Source organism: Loxodonta africana, chromosome 14 (genome assembly GCF_030014295.1).
Source record: "Loxodonta africana isolate mLoxAfr1 chromosome 14, mLoxAfr1.hap2, whole genome shotgun sequence".
Classification (NCBI taxonomy): domain Eukaryota; kingdom Metazoa; phylum Chordata; class Mammalia; order Proboscidea; family Elephantidae; genus Loxodonta; species Loxodonta africana.
In genome coordinates this window covers 21,935,079-21,956,875 of record NC_087355.1, presented here as the reverse complement: position 1 = coordinate 21,956,875, position 21,797 = coordinate 21,935,079, and the positions used below count along the sequence as shown (strand labels likewise).

Below are 21,797 nucleotides of genomic sequence, written 5' to 3'. Positions count from 1 at the left end.
TTGGTATCCAATTATTTATATAAGCACCAAGATCTCCTTTAGCCATTTTATTCTGTTTTATAGGGAAAGGACTAATTAGTTTAAATATAATTAGTATTTGTTGCTTAATTTTATTTGTTGGTTAAATGATTGTTAGTTACACAGTTTAAAATATTGATTAATGAGTCTTATAGCACACAGGTATCTGTATTTACACGTATGTATTTATCTCTCTAGCAAAAGTGGAATGCTGGTGGTATAGTGGTTAAGAGCTACGGCTGCTAACCCAAAGGTTGGCAGTTTGAATCTGCCAGGCACTTCTTGCAAACTGTATGGGGCAGTTCCACTCTGTCCTATAGGACAGCAGGTTTGCTTTTTTTTTAACTCCATCTAAAGAGATTAATATTTAGCATTCAATAACACAGGAAGAAGAGGATGGGTATTCAGGGAAGGCTTTTCTGGGGAAGAGGGTTTCTAGTCCACACTGAACTGTAAAGCGAAGCAGAAGTTAGCCAGGATATAACTGGAGGAAGTAAGAGGTGGGAAGAGGAGCATTAGGAGAACTACATACTGGTTTTCTAGTGTTGGGGTGGAATGTGTAGGTGGGTGGGTTGGGGCTGGAGTTACTGGGAAGGGACCAAAGAAGTCCAAGAGATAAACTGAGGCCAGACCAAATAGGACCTAAGAAATAAGCCCTCTTAAGCAGTTGGAATTTTATCCTGAAGGCAATAGGCAGCCACTGAAGGTTAATTTTTAAGCAGGGCATTGACAGAACCAAATATGCACATGAGAAAGACGATTCTGCTCCCTTGTGGAAAACAGAATGGAGAGGGCAAAAGTATGGGCAAGAAACCAGTAACGGAGGCAGCTGCAGTAATCCGAGGGGTAAATGCTGGTGGCCTGGACTGTTAGCAGCTCTGTTTGCCTAAGTCTCATGTGAAAGCAGCTGGTGCAGCCCTACGAATACGATTTGGGTGGTGAAAAATTAATACTGCCTGAGCCTGATTCTTTAGTGTGTACACCTCTCCGTGATTGGATCCTTTTGGAAGTTACATTAAGTCTCTGGGCCACTGGGGTACCGTTAAATGCCTGCTTCAGCATTCTAAAAAGAATGGAATCTCAGCCTGCAGGCAGCCAGCAAATGAGTGTAACTTATGTTGAATTCCAGCTAATGTACAGTCTTAGAAGTGGCGTTAAGTCTGGAAGGTCACCTGGGTACCATTGGAGTACTGAGCTGTGAATTACTTGGTCATACCCTGGTGGCTTATATGTGCTAATATAGCTTCCATGGTCTTTTCTACTTTGTTCCAGGGAGCAACTTATGGAATGGAAACATCCATTTTTTAAACATGTTTTCTATATCTTATGCATTTTCTTGGTGGATAGGGATTATTGAGGTCAGTATTTATAGTTCAAATATGTGTAGTTAAAATGAAAGTAACAAGTCATAAACCAAAGTGATATTTCCTGTTAAATGCATATAATAGCTAAGGTTTAAAAAAAAAAAAAAAGGCTGTATAAATGTTCATGCCCTTATCCAAAAGAAGTTTAAATTTTTATCTCACAAGTAATTTTCAAATGCTAATTATTTATGTTTTCTTTACATTTAACATCAGTATTAATTAATTGTTCATGGATATACAAATAAATATGAAGGGTGAGTCATAGCTCCTGAGGCTTAATTTAAAAAGAAGAAAACTAAATCATTCTGATAACTTCTTTGAGGTTCCAGGCTATGTCTTAGTGATTTTTTTATCTCCATGTAATTATGACCATGAGCCTGGTATTTAATATGTGTTTAATATGTATTTGATTACCATATGCAAATGAACATTAGTATGAGAAGCCTGTCTATTGAGGCTTCAGTGTTCAAGGTAGAATGAGTATTTGCGATGTGAGAACTCAGCTTATCTGTGATAGGTGTTCTGGGAACTTTGAACAGTTGATACACTTGAAATACAAAAATGAAGAAACCTCAAATCTTAGTCTGTGTGATAGATAACAAAATTTGAAACTATCACAGGAAATATTTCTGCTTCTTAATAAAAGCAACAAATCCTTGGAAGAGGTTCTCAAAGTTCACAGATGTTTGATAAGTAAATAAGAAAAGAATTTTAGGTATTTATCCGCTTTGGGAATGTAAAAACAGGGAAAAGACACATAAGTACATCGGAGAATTTTAAAAGACAATAAGAGTGTCTAATACTTGCATGATAAGTATACTGTCCATTGTGTTTTCTAAAACATTACCTCATTTGAGCTGTTTAAGAATCTTATGAGTAAGGTTTTCTCAGATAAGGAAACTGTGTCCTAGAGTGGTTAGGTGAATTGTCCAAAGATCTTGTAAGTAATGAACCTCTTTTCTGACTTTTGAGCCAGTACTTAAATATTCAGTAGCAAGTACATAATTGGAATATACCAACTACTACATTTCATGCCTGAAAGCTTCTGTGAAGAACTAGTTCATACTGAAGACGTCTTCCTCGAACTTCTAAAACACATGTATTCCCTATTCTACTCATTTGCCAAAAAAATTTAATTAAGAAAGGCTTTTATTTCTGATTACAAAAACATCACTTCTGAGTAGAAAATTTAGAAATGTACAGTTGATTTAATGAAAATTATGTGACTAAAGAGGTACTCCTCTAAAAACCTCTTGAGATTTTATGCTTTAAAAAAAAAATTCTTGAACTTTAAAAATATTTTTAAATAAGAGCAACAAAAAGGCTTTTATAATCTTTTTAGTTTTTAAAAAATTTTATTTTGTTCTTGTTGAGAATATACACAGCAAAACATATGCCAATTCAACAGGTTCTACATGGTCCATTTGGTAATACTGATTACATTCTTTGAGTTGTGCAACCATTCTCTTCCTCCTTTCCTGAGTTGTTCCTCCCCTGTTAGCATAAATTCACCAGCCCTTAAGTTTCCTACCTGATCTTTCGAGTTACTGTTGTCAATTTGATCCCGTATACCTAGATCTGGAATGGACCTAGATCTTAAAAAAGCACAATGCTCAAGGCAGACATTCTTTACTATTTACGCTAAACTATTATTTGGATTTAAGAAGTCTTAAGTGGGTATTTCTGGTTTAAGGTTTAAAGATTATTTTAGGGCGATACTTTCAGGGGTTCATCCAGCCTTCAGGGCTCCAGAAAGTCTGCAGTCTCTGAGAATTTGAAATTCTGTTCTGCATTTTCTCCCTTTTGGCCAGGTTTCTTCCATAGAATCTTTGATCAAAATGTTTAGTAATGGTAGCCAGACAGCATCTAGCTCTTTTGGTCTCATGGCAAGGGAGGCAGTTGTTCATGGAGGCAATGAGCCACACATTCCATATCCTCCTTCTATTCCTGACTCCTCTTCTTCCACTGCTCCAGGCAAATAGAGACCAACTGTGACTTGGATGACATCTTGCAAGCTTTTAAGACCCCATCCACTACTCAGTGAACTACAAGGTAGAACAGAAACACTAAACACGTTATTTAGGCCAGTTATCTGGGATGTCCCATGAAACCAAGACCCTAAACCTCCAAACCAAGGAACCAAATCCCATGAGGCTTTTGGTTGTCCATATTCTCAGCAACTGCTCCTTTTTTTTTTTTTTTTTGTCATCATAACTATATCTATCACAGAAAGTTTGCCAGTTCAACTTTTTGCAGGTGTATAACTTATTGACAGCAATTGTAGCAATCAACTGTGCAGCCCTACCTTTAATCAATGCAATTTTTCCATCATCATTAACCCCCCTATTATTTTGGTTTTCACATTACCGAACAGTATGAAAAATTTCCCCTCATCATGAAACACCTGTATATTATTATTTCAACAGCTTCGTAGTACTTAATTTTATGAATAACACATATTAAGGACTTTGGGGATGCTTTTTGTGTATTGTTATTAGAAACAACACTGAAGAGCATCTTAGCTAATTATCTCTTTATATAAATGCATTTTTTTTCTCCTTAAATTCTTTGCAGTGAAATTGCTAGGTTAAATGGTATACAAAATTTCTCTATTATTGGCCAAATATCTCAACAGAATGTTCCCATTCAGCAGTATCAGAATAATGTAGATAATATAAAGAAGGGAAGTAAGATTTGCTCATATATTGCATTCTCCATAGTGTGTAATGTTTATTGCTGAACATATATTAGACATTCAACAAATAGAATGCTACCTAGACAGCAGGACAGCTCATGTATTTGATAAAACATTGGCTGTGTTCCTCTTTGATCTTTGTTGTATCAAATTCTTTAAGTGCTGCAAATCACTCTTCTGTGAAATGAAATAAATAGCTTTTCAGTGGGCCGTTATATTGACTATATAGTATAAGACTGTATAGTTCAAGTTCTTAGAAATAGCATCATAGTTTTTGAGAAAGAACCTTAAAGATCATCTAACCTGATCCTATCACTTTACATTAAACATATTTCATGTAAAGATATGAAAAATCCTGGTGTGCTTTACAAATTGAAATGGAAAGCTCACAAATGCATGATTTTATCATTAGCTTATATGAGTCACCCACGTCTTAAGAAATTTAAACCTGTTACTGTTACTTTTTAATCATTTGTAATAGAGTGAAGTTAAAATTGTTGACCATTTTAATAAAAATTTTTAGCCATGATTTTAGTCAGTGTCCTCTAGGATTGAGGATGAATCATATGTATTTGCAATGAAATCCAACTCTGCCCCATCAAAATGATGTTTTCCTATAGCCAAATTATTCTCTGTAGCTTAGTAAACCATATTTCTTTTCATTTTGTTTTAGGTAGCAGTTTTACAACGTCATCAGGATTATACACAGGAAATAATTCACTGACAAATTCCTCTGGTTTTAACAGTTCACAGCAGGTAATTTAAAAGCCAATTTAACTTCTGAAATATTTTTAAATGCAACAGATGACTTTCTTTTATAAAGAAGTATCTGTCTGTATTGTACCATAAGTGAGAGTTTTCCTAAACCTTTTAATAGCTTTTTTTTTACCCTTATAAAAATCTCTTTCGCAGTCTTATATAGTGGGTGTTTGGTTTTCAGATTGGTTTAGTTTTACCTAGTATTGCACCATGGAATAGAAGAAATGTGAAAAGCATTTTTACTCTTCCATTAAATTTATATTTGCAAGTCTGGGCACTTTCAGTCAGTGTTTATTTGTGTGTCCTGCTGTATGAATTTGGAGAAGACACAGAAGCACAAACACATTTACAGTTATACTTTGAAACATATGATAAACAAGTAACAGTGTCTGATTTATTTGTGCAATTTGATTCGGTAGGACTATCCATCGTACCCCAGTTTCGGCCAGGGGCAGTACGCACAGTATTATAACAGCTCACCGTACCCATCACACTATATGACAAGCAGCAACACCAGCCCAACAACGCCATCCACAAATGCCACTTACCAGCTTCAAGAACCGCCATCTGGCATCACCAGCCAAGCAGTCACGGATCCAACAGCAGGTAATCATGCAAATTTTATTAGTCTGGCGAGCTCTCTTTCTGATGGTTAAAATGCATTTTTTCTCAAGTCATATATTCATGCAGTGATTGCAGTTTTGGCAAGACCTAAAGATATGTCCAGCAGCATGACTGTGACATTAATTTTATTTTCATTCAATTTTTTTTTTTAAATGTAATATAAATTATGTAAACTTCAAAAGTATAGGAAATGTAGAATTGATTTACTTGTAAATACATTCAGTTTTCAAGATACATATCAATTTTTATATGCATAATTGTGTTTGACTATTTATAATTCTAAGTATTCATAAATCATTAGCTGGCATCAAATACTGAATGTAAAAATAAGTAACATTGCCTAGAATTTAGTGTTTGTCTTCATCAAATATTTAATGGTTTTCATCAAAGTAATACATTGTGCACAGCTAAAAAATCAAATAGCGTGAAAGGGAGATCGTTGATTGGAAACAGTTGTCCTCTGCCCCACCCTTTCCCCTTGAGAGCCCACTGTGAGTTTCATGACCACGTGTCTGAATATGGGCGGTTTCCATACCTCCTACACAGCCCTTGGTGGCCCTTTCCAGTAAAAGCCTCTCTATCTCTGGAAATATTCTCATATCTTTGATACTTCTCCATTATTTCTTTCCAGAACTTAAAATATTAGATACTTAGTTTCCTGAACTTGTCTTTACCTACATTTTCTCTCATATTTCTCATTTCCTTGTCTTTTTTTTTTCTTTTCTTTTCTTACTGTGGTGAATATATATGTGGCAAAACATTTGACATCTCTACAATTTTCATATGTAGTTTAGTAACATTAATTTTGTTCCTCGTGTTTTTCAACTTTCACCCTATCTGTTCCCAGAGTATACCACCATTCTTAACCAAAGCTGAGCATCCCCTAAGCATCAAGTCCTCCTTTCCCCCTCCTTCCTACCCGCCCCTGGTAACCACTGATGGATGTTGGTCTCTATATACTTGCCTATTCCAGGTATTTCATGAGTGGAGTAATAGAATATTTGTCCTTTTGCGACTGACTGACTTTCATTCGGTTCATTTGTGTTTTGCATATGCTCGGCCTCCATTTCTCTTTATGGCCAAGTAATATTCCATTTTATTTTGTACAACATTTTGTTTATCTATGCATCTATTCATAGACATTGGGCTGTTTCCACTTTTTGGCTATTGTGAGTAATGCTGCAGTGAACATTGGTGTACAAGTGTCTTTTGGCATTCCTTCTTTTAATTCTTTTGGGTATAGACCTAGAAATGGAATTGCTGAATCATATGGTAATTCTATGTTTAACATTTTAAAGAGCTACCAAACTGTTTTTCCACAATGGCTATACCATTTCACAATCCCACTAGCAATGTATAAGGATTCCAGTTTCTCCACATCCTCACCAAAACTTGTTGTCTGTTTTTTTTTTTTTTTAATCATAGCCATTCTGGTAGGTGTGAAGCAATATCTCATTGTGGTTTTGAGTTGCATTACCCTAATGACTAGTGGGAGCCCTGGTGGTGTAGTGGTTAAGAGCTTGGCTGCTAACCAAAAGGTCGACAGTTGGAATCCACCCGCCGCTCCTTGAAAACCCTATGGGACAGTTCTGCTTTGTCCTGTAGGGTTACTATGAGTTGGAATTGACTCGATCATGATGAGCTTGGTTTGGTTTTAATGACTAATGATGTTGAACATCTTTTCATGTGCTTTTTGGCCATTTATATACCCTCTTTGGTGACATGTCTTTTTGTTGTCAAGCTGTAAGAGTTCTTTATGTATTCCGGATATTAAGCCTTCATTTGATATACGATTTCCAAAAATTCTCCCCCAATTTGTAGGGTGTCTCTTTACCTTCTCGATAAAGTCCTTTGATAAACAAAAGTTTTTAATTTTGATAAGGTCCCATTTGTCTATTTTGTCTTCTGGTGCTGGTTGTTTAGGTGTCATATCTAAGAATCCATTGTTAAAACTATGTCCCAAGCATTACCTCTATGTTTTTTTCTAAGAGTTTTATGGTTTCCATTCTTTCATGGATTACGAGATGAGCTATTAGCATCAAATAGTTAGAAAGCTAAAGCCTAGAGCTAAAGCCCACTCTGTTGCTACAAGTCAAGTTGAAATGGTCTTACACTGAGAGACTTAAATCTATGATATTGTGATAACAGAATGTTACTTCTAGGTGGTTTCCCAAAATTTTGGAAAAAAAATGTTTTATGTAACAGATGCTAATTTAAATTTTGACAATAGGTTTCTCTTACAAATCTGAGCAGATGGCCTGCCCCAAATCCTCTGAGTTTTCAGTGTTCTGCCTTTTCTTTTTTTAATGCATGCAAATATTTGATTCTAGGGTAGGAAGTTATGTCATTCTTAAACTTGTTTTCCAACTAACTCTAACTTCAAATGCTTTTTGTTTCTGCTGTACTTTTCAACTCTAAACATTTTTATCTTTGATCAGAGCTTTCTATTTACCTTTCTTTTCAAAGCAATACTTGATAGAATGTCCTTAACTCATTAGTTCACATACGTAAATTGGGTGCTTATAGAACATAATATACAGGCCTCTTTCTCTGTCTTTTAATGGGATTTCACATCTATATAATCACACTGAAGATAAATTTTATTGTAGAATTTATTGACTTTATTGTAGAATATATTGTAGATGTTTCTGTTCTGCTACTGTAAACTTCACACGGGTGTCATGAGGAAAGATAATGGCTTGTCCCCAACTTCAGGGAGCTAGTGTTTTCTCATGAACCATCTTGGTTATGCAAAATTTTTGAAGATTAAAAGGAGTTTTAAAATGAAGATAGCTATGGGAATTAGAGATAGTTAGCCTTTTCAAGACCCAGTTATTTTCTGTTTTAAATTTTTTGTTGATACCGTGTGTTTTCGTTATTGGAATGCATGCTGAATCATTGAGCATGTCTGAATTTTTGGTAGGTAGGGTGGATTGTTTTCTCACCTCACCCTACCGATTCTACCCTCTGAGTCCAGAGGGACATATGTGCCCTCCAGTTCTGTCTCCCCAGAGTCCAAAGGGACTTATGTGTCCCAGATAATTTTTATCAAAATCCTTATTTTACCTACCAAAAATGTTAATTTAGCACCACCTCATACAACACCCTGTAAAAACAGTAATTTCCAGCACACGCCCATTTCTTCAGTTTCAAACAGTTATACAGGTCCCCACCTGATGGCTGCGTGTACTATCACAGGGAGAGTAGCTTCCCAAAAAACCCCAGAGGTAGAAGATGCTGGTGGGTGCTATATGTTCCTCAGGTCATGAAAGGTCTGTGGGATAATAGAATGAGTAAAGGAGACAGCAGAATAATTTTACTTAATTCATGACATTTTCTTTGTGAAGAGTAGAGGATAAAATAAACTGGTAAAGACAATCATGTTTCTTCATATTGATTAGAGCTTTTTAAAAAAGGCCATCCATTTTTTACATCATGAGAGTTTATCTCTGAAATATGGCATTGTTACAAGTGAGCTTTATTTATAAAAGGGATGCTATATGAAAGAGTGTGGATGAATTGGTACAAAGGCATGCTACAGTGGAAAACAATACAAAACTGTAATTATCAAAATGTACATATGATTTTATTTTAAGATCGAATGATCTGTTTTAGCTTTTATTTGAATAAATGCTTAATATTTAGGTACTTATTTCAATTTCATTATATCTGTGGCTATAGAATAGAGGTGATTTGAACTGGGGAGAAAATAAAGTTTTTCAGTATTTTTGTATTTATAAAAACATCCCATAAAATGAGTATGCATGGGTCATCCCTTCTTGTGAAGCATAGTTTGAAGTGGAAAGTTCAGTGAGTTTCCACAGTGAAAAAGAAATAAAAAATTCAAAAAAGATTTGGTCTGGGTTCATGTTACATTTGTGGTAAGACCGTGGATACAGGCTAATATTTTTGGCAGTATCTGTCTTTTCTCACTAGTCATATGTAAAATTATAGATTTATTTTGATGGTAAAGTATATTAAATTCACTGACCTAAAGAATTAAAAGGACTTATTTATTAAATATAGCCTGATTTTTGTTTTGAAAATTTTGACACAAAGAAATAAAAAATAATAGTTAAATTAATGGAAAAAACAAAACAAACCTGTTGCCATTGAGTCAGTTCCCACTCCTGGCAACCCCATGTGTTACAGAGTAGAACTGCTCCATATGGTTTTCTTGGCTGTAATCTTTACAGAAGCAGATGGCCAGGACTTCCTTTCATGGCACTGCTAGGCGGATTAGGACTGCCAAACTTTAGGTTAGTCAAAAACCAAACCCACTGCCGTCGAGTTGATTCCGACTCATAGCAACCCTATAGGACAGAGTAGAACTGCCCAATAGAGTTTCCAAGGAGCGCCTGATGGATTCAAACTGCCGACCTCTTGGTTAACAGCCATAGCACTTAACCACTATGCCACCAGGGTTTCCTTTAGGTTAGTAGATGTGTACAAATTGTTTGTGCCACCCAAGGACCTTAGTTAAATGAATGTCTCTTTTTGTTGAAATCATTTCAGATGTTTCTTTTAATTTTTAATTGGGCTGGAAGTCAGTATTTTCTAATATGGGAAAGTTGGGCCTAGTCATTAACTGATCTTGTGCCTGCCCAATTTCTGCCTTCCAGTTTTATGGTACTGTGCAGTACAGACAAAGCTGTGTGGTGGTTCTCTCAGACTTCATGTTACCTGTTCTTAGATGAGGAGCCCTGGTGGGGCAATGGTTAAGCATTTGGCTGCTAACCAAAAGGTTGGCAGTGCGAATTCACCAGCCGCTCCTTAAAAACTGGGGGGATCGTTCTACTCTGCCCTATGAGTTGGAATTGACTCGACAGCAATGGGTGTTTTTTTTTGTTGTTCTTAGATTGTTCACAGAATTGTTTTATATCATAATGCATTTATAAAATAAGATTTATAAAGGTAAACATTTAAGAATTATTATTTTGCGTTTTGCATTTTTACAGCTTCTTGAGGAATCAGTGTCTTTTAAGTCCATGAGATTATGCAGTGTTACTTATAAACATTAACTTCCTCGTGAATCTTAAGTTTAAAAATTATTTTAAATATAAAAAAATATATACTTATAATTAAATACCAAAACCTATGTCCTCCTTTGGATAGATGTGTGTACTCCATTAAAAATAACATAACTCGAATATGAAACTTTAATCCTAAATTTTTTGCCTATTTTAAAAACTACAAACAGTGCCTTTGCATTTATTTTTTAAAGTGAGTTCATTAGCCAAACATTGACTGTCCTGGTAAAATAAAATTTACGACATCCGGAGGTATATAAGAATCCGTGTACCTTGAGAAATATAGTGAGATATTATGTGGCCAATGAGTAAGACTTGAACTTACTTATTTGATTCAGAAACTTGATGCCTGCTCATCAACTGGCAATACCAGCAACCCCTACCCACCCCCATCACAGTCTCTAGACCTTTTTTCATTTAGTTTTTAAAATTTTCTATTAATAAAGCTTGATTTTGTAAAATAATAGGTTTCATTTTCAATGAAAATAGTTTTGTTAACATTGAGTCCCTCTTTTTAAAAGAGGTATGTGTTTATAAATATTTCCTTGAAGAAAAATTCTAGAAATTCGGTGACGTATAGTTCGTATCATTAGTTATAATCATCCGATGAGTCACATTGTCCCAGTGAAATGGCTTTTTGTTGTCGGAGAATGTGTTATTTCTGGGAAGAAGGGTATTCAGATTCCTGTATCTAGAAAAGAAAATTTTTATCTGAGTCAACTCTTCTTTTTTCCTTTTCCAAATCTAAGACTGAAAGATAATATCAAAATTTGAATACATGATAACTTTAAATTTTAGAATATACATGCGACTCATTTTTAATTTCTTTTTAAAGATAATCCTTCTTTACAAAGTCAATAATTTCTTCTATGTTTAAAAGTTTAGAGGTAGGAAAAAAAGAAAAAGAACATTTAGGTTGTTTTCCTTTGGTGCTAATATCTAAACTAAAGTATTATCTTCCCTTAGCCACTGAGCATAGAGTTTGTTTGTTATCTTGCAGTAAAGCCTTAAAGCATAAGACGTATATTATCAACATAACCAAATAGATTTTTTTAAAGTGATAAAAATAATGTAACCACTTGAGCATAATTGTCATGAAGGAAATTTAACAAAAAAAGATATTTCTTGAAAGAACACTTGCATAATTCTTCTTTTTTAGTATATGACCTGTATATGTATTATCAAAATATAAGCACTCATTTGCAGTCCAGCTGCTGAGTTGGATTTAAATAATTTGGCACAAAAACTTATTTCTTGTCCAAAATCTCTTGGAGCATCTCATCACTGTGACATCTATCACAGTTATAACACATAGTAGAATACAATTGTCATGCTTAGAGCTTTACATTTATTATCATATGTGAGCTTTCAACACACCCATGATGATTTGTCCCCATTTTACAGATAAGGAAGATAAGGCACATAGCTCTTAAATGTTCAGTAAACATTAGGTATCAGCCATCAGAAAGAGAGGAGGAAAAAAAAGTGAATGGTAAATAAAACATGGGAAGTTAATCTGACAGAAAAGCTGATTACTTCTTTACCGGGAGTGAGTTTTACTATGGAAAACCTTATTTTCAAAGGATTTGTTCATTTGAATTTATTACAAAACACCTGATGTTGAAATCTACCTTCACATGCAGATGATTTACTGGTTAAAGTGGAATCTTGCCAATATTGAATTTCAGGTGACAGAGGAAAAATCAGTATAAGAGGGAATTCAATATGCATGGGAAACCATTTGTTCTCTCTGCTTCTTTGATCCCTGCCAAAGCACAAGAAAGTAGAGCAAAGCTACCGAAACACAGGGACACATTCTTGTGCAAAGTTGCAGGGGAACACTGAGCCCTCACAGGAATTCAGTGTGACAGGGGGAAAGTGTAAGGTGCTGCCTGTCATCCTTATAAATGCAGGAAAGTTTGGGCCAAGGCTCTACTACCTAGCACGTCCACTGCTGCTTGCTGTGGAAGGATCCCCAGGTTTGTAGCAACCTGCACCTTGAGTCCTGCGTTTGGCCTCATGAACCGTCTTGAAAATGTTGAGGCCACACTTGCTCGTTTTCACAGATGGCATGTGGACTTGGGAGAAGTATGCAATTTGTTCAGCTCAAAAATAAATGATTTCGGTGAAACATTTTAACTATAGCATTTTGGAAACATTTGTCAGCAAAACAAATATTTGTATCTAAAATAGCCAGGCAATTAAGATGTGAGAAAACAAAACAGATGCTTGTTTTCGGTTGTTGAGTTTGTTTGGCTTGACGGCATTTGTTTTCTTTCTTTTTTTTTCCCGCTGGAGGGTATGCAGTGCTGATCTTAATGAGATTATAAAATTTATGGAAATAAAGTTCATTCTTTGTTCTATATCGTCAAGAATGTGATAAAAATTAGTTTTGTGACCTGTGAATTTTGGACTGTGCTTTCAAGAAGTGAAAAAATGGATCTTTTAGCATTTACCCATTTTTGTGTCTCATTTTTGGTTTGACTAACTTTTTTTTAATTAGTCTGCAAATAGTCTAGATGGCATGTACAGTCGACTTTAGTACACTTGGACTAGAATGTGTAGTTCTTTTTTATACTTACATATAACAAATTTTTTTTATAACATATGATTTGTATATAAATCATCGAAATAAGAAAGCACAAGTTACTGAGTTAATTAAGTTAGTTTACTAACCCTCCCAAGCAGTTATTATTTTATCTTGTTTTGTAACTGATTGATTCATTACTTGAAAAGCTATAAAGTATTAAGTGTCTCATGGGACCAACACAAATCAGTGTAATAAGTTTCTTGGTTTAAGTTGGAGGCCATGAGCAGTTACTGATTCAATTTCTTAATTGGAAACGGTTGGAGACAGGACAGGCAAAGTTGTCTGTGAATGGCATCCTTTTGCCTCACTTAATTGAGATTGGATGGTTTAGTAGATGAGTTTTAGATTGTTTTAAATAAAGGTAAAGTCGATGGTTATTGGTGTCAGGTTTATTCCTAGCTTGATGTAAAAGAAAATTTAAGTTTATTGAATAATTTTTAAATTTACTGAATAATACCACATAAGCATGGTACAAAATTATAAAAGTAAAGAAGAGTTTACAGAGAAGAGTAAACCTCCCTTCTTTGTTGGTTCCCAGCCCCTTGGTTTCTTTCAGCTGAATTCTTCTATATCCTTCCAGGGATACAGTTGGCTTATACAAGCATATACAGTCTTCATTCACTCCTACCCCTTGCTACATCACTTTTTTTTTTTCATATTCAAGCATGTATACATTTTATTTTTTACAGATCACAGAATATGATACATAACTGTTCTGTATCGTTTTTCACTTAACAGTATACAGAGAAAATGTCAATAAGTATTTTTGTTGTGAATTATTCATACAAACACAACCATGGCTAATATTTTTTGAGCACTTGCTACGTGCCAGGCGTTGTTCTAAGTACTGTTTATACATTGTTGGTGTTATTGCCGTCAAGTCGCTTCCAACTCATAGCAACCCTATAGGACAGACTAGAACTGTCCAGTAGGGTTTCCAAGGCTATAATCTTTATGGAACAGATCACCAGGTATTTTCTTCCAAGAAGCTGCTGGTTAGTTCAAACCCATGACCTTTTGGTTAGCAACCAAGTACTTAACCATTGTGCCACCAGGGCTCCATTTATACATCATCTTAGTTAATTCCCATCCAGCTCCATGAGATCGGTAGTGTTGTTATTACCCCCGTTTTACAGACAAGGAAGCTAAGGAGCAATCACTTGCTGGAGGTCAGTGACCATGCTGGGATTCAGCCTCTGGAGGCTTGGCTCCAAAACTTGAGTTCTGAACCAGTAAATCATGCCCCTTCTTTAAAGCACCCTACACTTAGTGCTCACCAACCAAGAGCTATGTGTAGAGAAATGGAAAAAAAAAAAAAAAAGGAAGGCAAGGTAAAAAATAAGGTCTTTGAGACTAGGGAAATGAAATGGTAGAGATGCCATGGCAAATTTTTCCCCAGGTAGCCCATGACAGGTAATTAATTACTAAATAGTATAAAGAGTTGTAGGAGGCCTGGTAGCACAGTGGTTAAAGCCGCTCCCCACGAGAAAGATGTAGCAGTCTGCTTTCATGAAGATAACAGCCTTGGAAATCCTATATGGCAGTTCTACTCTGTCCTATAGAGTCGCTGTGAGTTGGAATCTTGGAATCAACGGCAGCGGGTTTTGGGTTTTTTTTTTTAATAAAGATTTGTGGGGGTGGAACAGATTTAGGTCTGAAGTCTCAAACAAGCAGACAAAGAGGTGTAAAAGGTAGTAGCCATGTGGTACTCACTTTCGAGTTCTACTTGTTGATGAAATAATATAAGTCTGAAATTATGGGGAAGTGGTACGTAGTATATTAAATTTACGTGGTACTATGAAGTATTCCCTGAATTATAAGATCAGTTCATTGATATCTTGAATAACCCAACAGCCAATTGCACACTTTCTTCTTACCTTCTACTTTGCTGAATCTAGTCCACCCCCACATACCTTTGTGCCGTTTAGTAATTACCTGTCATGGGCCACCTGGGGAACAATTTGCCCTGACTTCTCTACCATCTCATTTCCCTAGTCCCCCAAAGACATCATTTTCCACCTTGCCTTTCTTTTTTTTTTTTAATTTTTCCTTTTTCTTCAGTTCTCTACACATAGGTTCTGCTTGATGAGCTCTAAGTAGAGGGTTAATGATATACTTGTATCAAGAGAAAGAGAAGCCATGTATTTTAAAGTGAAGCAGGCATCTGCATTCAATACAATCACCTTCTAGCACTTTTGAAAATATTTGTATGACCCCTTCAGAAACTTCACAAAAGACGCTTCATAAAATTAAACTTGTGTTTTCTTCAATTCCATTATTTAAGATAAATTTTATCATTTTCACTCTTATTTAACGGTTAATATTTAAGTGTATAATTTTTTGATATTTTACATTGTGTGTATGCAGTAATTTTGCTGGGTTACTGGTTGAGCTGATAATCACGGCGTGGTTGGGATATCATCTCTGCCGTGTCTCATCTCCCAGTACTATATTGGACAATATTCTGTTGTGATCCATAAGGTTGCCATTGGCTCATTTTTAGAAGTAGATCGCGAGGCCTTTCTTCCTAATCCTTCTTAGTCTGTCTTAGTTACTGCTGAAACCTGTCCATCATGCTGGTACTTGAAATTTTAGTGTCATAGTTTCGTGCGTCTAGAAACACGCAAGCAACCACAATGTGACAAACTGACAGGTGGGTAGTGACAGATAAGGTACTAAAACAAACAAACAAAAAACAGTTGCTATCAAGTCGATTCTGACTCATGGTGACTCCATGTATGTCAGAGAGTAGAACTGGGTTTCGCAGGGTTTTCAATGGCTATAATTTTTTCAGAAGTAGACTGCCAGGCCTTTCTTCCAAGGTACCACTGGGTGGATTTGAATGGCCAACTTTGTAGTTAGTTGCTGAACAGTTAACTGTTTGTAACACCCAAGGACTGATAAGGTCACCAAGAATCTAATATAATGCACAGTGCTTCCAAATCCTATTTGGCTGTGACTACTCCCCCCAGGGAATATCTCTGAACTTCTCTTGGACACTATTCTTCCTTCAAATACAATTTAAAGAAACTGTAGCCATGGCTAAGGATTTGGAGTTGGGGTAGACTGAGTTTGAATCCTGGTTCTGCCATTTACCCTGGCGGGTTACTTAGCTCCTCACTGTATCAGTTTTCTGTAAAATAAGGATAATATCCACTCTTGAATATGAGAATAAAATGATATATGCAAACTGTGCAGCAAAGTGTCCAATACATACTAGGCCCTCAAATGTTTATTTTCTTCCATTCAGTCATTAAGCAACTATTTGTAAATGCTTGCTATGTGCCAGCATTTTGGTGTTCGGTCTGGTGATAAGAAAGACCCAGTCCCTGGCTCAGGGAGCTAATGTTTTCTTCTACAGTATTATTGTACTGTTGTGCGTTGTGCTTTGTGGTTGTTTCAGAGAATAAAAGCCCCAAAGTGTACCTCATGGGTTTCCTTCACATAGAATAACTGTGGAGAGTTTAAACCAGTGATTGAAATGTGTGAGAAGGATGATAGGAGTTCCTATGAGTTATCCCTAGAGCACTGGAGCATGGATAATGGCCGCACTCCAGGGATGACAAAGCTGTCTGAGCTGAGTTACTAGATCTTGCCTGAGGAATTAATTTACCTAGGAGACCTCAATTAGCTATTGTATGGAAGGGGGGTAATGGCCGTAGAATACATATAGAGAAGTCAAAGCCATTCTCTAAAATCAATTCGGTTAATATTTCTTGATCTCTGGCCTATTTTATACAAGTTTCTATGGGCTGATAAAGGTATCAAGGTGTCTTCATTTTAAGTCTTTTCTGATCCTTTGATAAGGTAATATTTGCCGTGAATTGTAATATAATTTATTCAAAACCTTGCTGAGTTCCTTTTGCGGCCAAGATCTGATAACTCCCACCTAAAAAAAAAAAATCACGGTCACATTCTATGGCTGTAACTTTGAAGTCTTGATAGACTGTTACCTGGTAGGTCTATGTGGATTCCAAGTAGCTTTGTGAGGACGATTGTGGGCCCTCTCTCGGAACTGTGGGCTGCCACACAGCAGTCTGCCCTGGGTAAAAAAAAACTGGGTAGGCCTCTTAATTTTCATAAGAGAACGTCATTTCTATTCTCAGAACGGCTAACTTAGTAAAGCGTATGGGTCTTCACTCAGCCCAGCAACCAAGAATAGCTGCACTCCAAGTAACTCTTTGGTGTAACCTCTTACTTCATTGCTGCTTCAAATTCAAAGGAGGAACTTGTTTCTGTAAGCTACTGGAAGGACATGGAATGGCTCCGTTCTTCTAGATATCTTTATATTTACCCTTCTAATGAGCAAGACCATTCTAGAAGCCTGTGATCTGCCACTCCAGCCAGTTTTCTATGCTCTGAAATACTGTACTCTGGTGCTAGTTAGTCAGGCTTAGAAGTAAGGATCCTGTGAACCTTGCTGTTTTATTTATGATGAGAGTGTGTTCCCAGGATCACATGGCCTCCCCTTAGTGAGCTGACCTGTGAGGCATTCTAGTCTTGTCTCTGTCCCAGGAACACTTACATTTCTACGGAGAAGTCGGCTTGTCTCGTGTTATGCACTCTGTGAGACCCATGCAGACTGCACCCTCCACTGACTTCATTTTACTTTCCCTTCCCATCGTTTTTCTTCTAACATACTCCATTTTTTAAAAAAGATTGCCGTGTAGTTACTATGTATATATTTGGTAGGTTATCTTAAATCCTTTTTAGAGAAACTAGGATATAAGTTATACAGAAAATAAAATTAAGAATTAAAATGCTTTCTTTAATAAGAATAAGGGGCAGAGAAAAGATTCACCACAACCACTCTATGCTCAGAAAGCACTTATTTTACAAACTGCATTACAACCGCAGTTTTGTAAACTTCACCATTTTGGTTCCCATGCACACAAAAACCTCTTCAAGATTCTCATATAATTGTAACCTTTGAAGAACACACGCCTCTCCGTCCTTTCTTCTCTCTGCTGAAATAACCAGACCTGCCCTGTGTAATTAATCAGCTAGTTTTAGTTTCAGTTTAGCCGATTGATATGAAACATCACGTTGCCCGTTGTAAAATGCCTCCCAAATGTAAGAATTCACTTCCTCTATTGCTGACATCATTTTCAACTTCTGCAATTATTTTGTCTTCCAATTTAACTGCCCTTTCAATGTTCTCTCTTCAGGCATTCTAAGAACTGCAGGGTTTTCATAGAATCTCTTTCCTTTTCACTTGCCCATGTAGTGATTTCCCTAAAGTATCCGTTTCAGTACACTCATTTATCTAATTACGTCCCTTGGCACAGTTAGCTTTGATATTGATAAAGGTTACCAAGAAAGCACACTTCTCCAGAGATTTATTCTTTAACGGTGCGATTAAATGGCATTACTCTCCCCTAATTAAAGGAAGGGCAGAAAGCACAGTTTCTTGTACTGCAGACGGAAATGAAGGTTCAGTATTTCCCTACCTGTATAGGGTCGCTGTGAGTCAGAATGGACTCATTAGCAACGGGTTATTCATTGAGCATCTCTCACTAAATTCTGCTGAGTCCTGTAGGGATACAGAGAGCAAGGGGGCTATCCTCGTCCTCAAGGAGTGTTTACTACAAAAGACAATTTGTGAACACCCAAGCTTGTTGTTGTGACTTGCCGTAGGGTTGATTCTGACTCATAGGTGGGTTTGAACTGCCAGCCTTTTAGTTAATAGCTCAGCACTTACAGACAGACAAACAGTCGAGAACAGAGGACTCCCTGAGACTGTCGCCCTGAGACACTCTTTAAACCTAGAACCGAGCCTATCCCCTGAGATCTCCTTTTAGTAAAATAGCAGAGCGGCCCACAAACTAAAGGATATTACACATAGGATTGGTGCCGTACTTAGAAACCATGAGTATAAGACCAAAAGGTCAACAATTAAAGATGAGAAGATAAGGGGGCAGGGAAACTAGAGTACCAGAAAGGGAACAAACTGAACACAATTCAAGAGAACCTTGACACATTATGATAAATGTAACTACTGTCACTGAATAATTTGTGTGGAAATTGTCAAGTGAGAACCTAACTTGCTGTCTAAGCTTTCACTGAAAACTCAATAAAATATTATTAAAAAAAAAAAATAGTTCAGTGCTTAAACATTTGTGCCACCCAGCGACTCCCTGCCAAACCTAATAAAAAATCGAATTTGAAAAAAAAAAAAAAAATGCCATGCTAGAGTGCTCAGGAAGAATGCAGGAATTGAGATCTCTTATGTAAAGAGTTTGGAGGAAAAATTAACAAGGAGGTGATATTTATGCTCAGTGTTGAAAGATGGGAATGAGTTTGAGAGGCAGAGAACAGGGAAGGGACATATATTCAACACTACAGAAATAGACTGTTTTAAGTGGGCTCAATGACAGGGTACCATTTCCATCAAAACACACTTAAGGGATATTTAAGCTTTGTCAGAGTTATCAAGGCAAGTTTGAGTTGGAAGAGTACCTTGTGACCAACTTTACAAGTAAAGTAACTGATCCCAGAGACGTGACTTTGAATAATTCACTTGACATGACAGCAACATGAATGTGTTTGTAAACGCTTACTTTATATAATCATCTTTTTTTTCATGGTGATGCTGTCCCCATTTTACAGTTGAGAAAACTGAGACCCAGATAACATCCAGATAATTCTATAAATTACAAGTTGCCAAGCCTGTTCTGGAATGTACACAGACCTTAATGTCTTAATTTGCAAGTTATGTTTGTCGACTCGATGGCACTGGGTTTTGGGTTTGTTCACTATGATGATTTGAACTATTCAATTTTCCATATTCTGTCCTGTGAGTTAGAAAGGATGGGCCAATGGGCCAAAATTTGCAACATCTCCCACCTCCTTTCCACAGAAGTTCACATATCCAGAATCGGTGAGGGTTTCTTAATCCATGGGATCAAGCCTTAGTTCAGGGCCCTAAACCTTCAGGAGAAGGTGGCAGCCAAGCCTCTCCTGGCATCTGCCCCTCAGTATGTCTTTGTCCTCCTCATCACCAAGTGAGACTGCTGGCTCAGAGAAGCAGTGCTGTCTCTGAGGGAAGTCAAGTCTGAAGGGTAAGTAAGGCAGGAGGGAGCAGGTAGAGTGGGAGGATTCAGAGCTGACAGGCTTGGGTTCAACTCCTGGCTGGGGTATATGCTAGCTTGTAGGCCTTCATTTTTATTAACTTCAGTCTTTTCATTTGTTAAATGGGGACAACAATACATCTCTGAGTAGATTTGAGATAGAATAATCCCAAAGCCTGGAAGAGGCTATATTCTCTCCACCCTTCTTCTCAACGCTAACATGGCCTCACTTATTATTTTTTACTGCGTATGGGTAAGATCTCTTCCTAACTCTGCACAGGGGATGGAGTAACGAGCCACATGTGCCCCAGCTCCGCTCCTGTCAGATCCCCCGAATGAATGTGAAGGCGCATTGTTGAGTCCTTACATGTGGCACATTCCTCGAGAGAGTGGCTGAACAGTTTATGTGGGCGATTACTGGTGGTAGTGTGTGATTAGCTGTGTGACCTAGTGGTGCTTCACACACAGGGTGGTCAGAACATTCAATACAAATGCTTATCGAACCTCTGTTATGTTCCAGGCACTGTTCTAGACATTGGGGGTTCAGCTGGGTACACAATAAAGCCCCTGCCCTCAAGGAGCCTCCATTCTACTGGAGGGCACAGATAACAAGCAAATATAAAGTGCATCTGCAAGTGCCTGGAAGGATACAAGCTGGGTAAAGATAGCAGATGTAGGGCCAGCAAACCATTTCAGAGGGTAATCAGGAGGGACCTTTCTGTGAGGCCTGAGGAAGGTGAGGAAATAGTTGTCTTGATATCAGGGGAAGAGTGTTCTAGGGAGAGGAACAGCTGTTACAAAGGCCTGGAGGCGGGACTGTGCTTGGTGAACGCAGGGAACAGAAAAGGCCAGTGTGGTCGGAGGAGGTGAGGTTAGGGAGGGAGAGAGCCAGATCACAGCAGCCCTTGTGGGCAATAATGGGGACTTTGGGTTTGACTTTGAATGAGATGAGAAGCATTCAAGCAGAAGAATGGCTTCATTTTGTTACATTCGAAAAAGAATTTCCGTGGCTGTTGGGCAGAGACTCAGCTGAAACAAAGCAAGGGGAGAAAGTGGGGAGAGGGGCAGGTGTCCATAGGAAAGGATTCCGATAGTGCAGGTGAGAGGCATTGGTGGCTGGGCTAGGGTGGTGACAGTGGTCAGATTAGAGATATTAGAGCATAGAACCACCAGAATCTGTCAAAAGATCGAATGTTGAAAACCAAAAAAAAAAAAAAAAACAACCCGTTGCCATCGAGTCAATTCCAACTCATAGTGACCCTATAGGACAGCCGCATATGTTTTCCAAGGAGCAGCTGGTGAATTTAAACTGCCGATCTTTTGGATAGGAGCCAAATGCTTAACTACGGTGCCACCAGGGCTCCAGATTGAATGTTAGGGGTAAGAAAAAGAGAGTTATCATGCACGACACCAAAGGCTTTGGCCCAAACAGCTGGAAAGTGCATTAGCCATTTACTGAGATGGGAAAGACTCCAGGAAGAAAGTTTTTATTGAAGAAATCAAGATTTCTGTATAACACATGTTAAGTTACAGATGCCTATTAGAAATTCAAGAGCAAGTGGCAAGTACTAAGTAGTTGGATAAATAAGTCTAATGTTCTCAGGAAAGCTTGGGGCCTAAATTTGTGAATCATCACGTGTAGATGGG

General features: G+C 37.2%; 1 protein-coding gene across 16 annotated transcripts in view; it reads left to right on the top strand.

The window, feature by feature from the left end:
• EYA1 (EYA transcriptional coactivator and phosphatase 1) overlaps positions 1-21,797 on the top strand; it is a 439,803-nt gene that overhangs the window by 319,627 nt on the left and 98,379 nt on the right. For all 16 annotated transcript variants that reach the window (XM_064267819.1, XM_064267821.1, XM_064267820.1 and 13 more), the window contains 2 exons: positions 4,751-4,833; positions 5,256-5,442. In XM_064267819.1, coding sequence (XP_064123889.1) covers positions 4,751-4,833; positions 5,256-5,442 — 270 coding nt within the window. The remainder of the gene's footprint in view (positions 1-4,750; positions 4,834-5,255; positions 5,443-21,797) is intronic.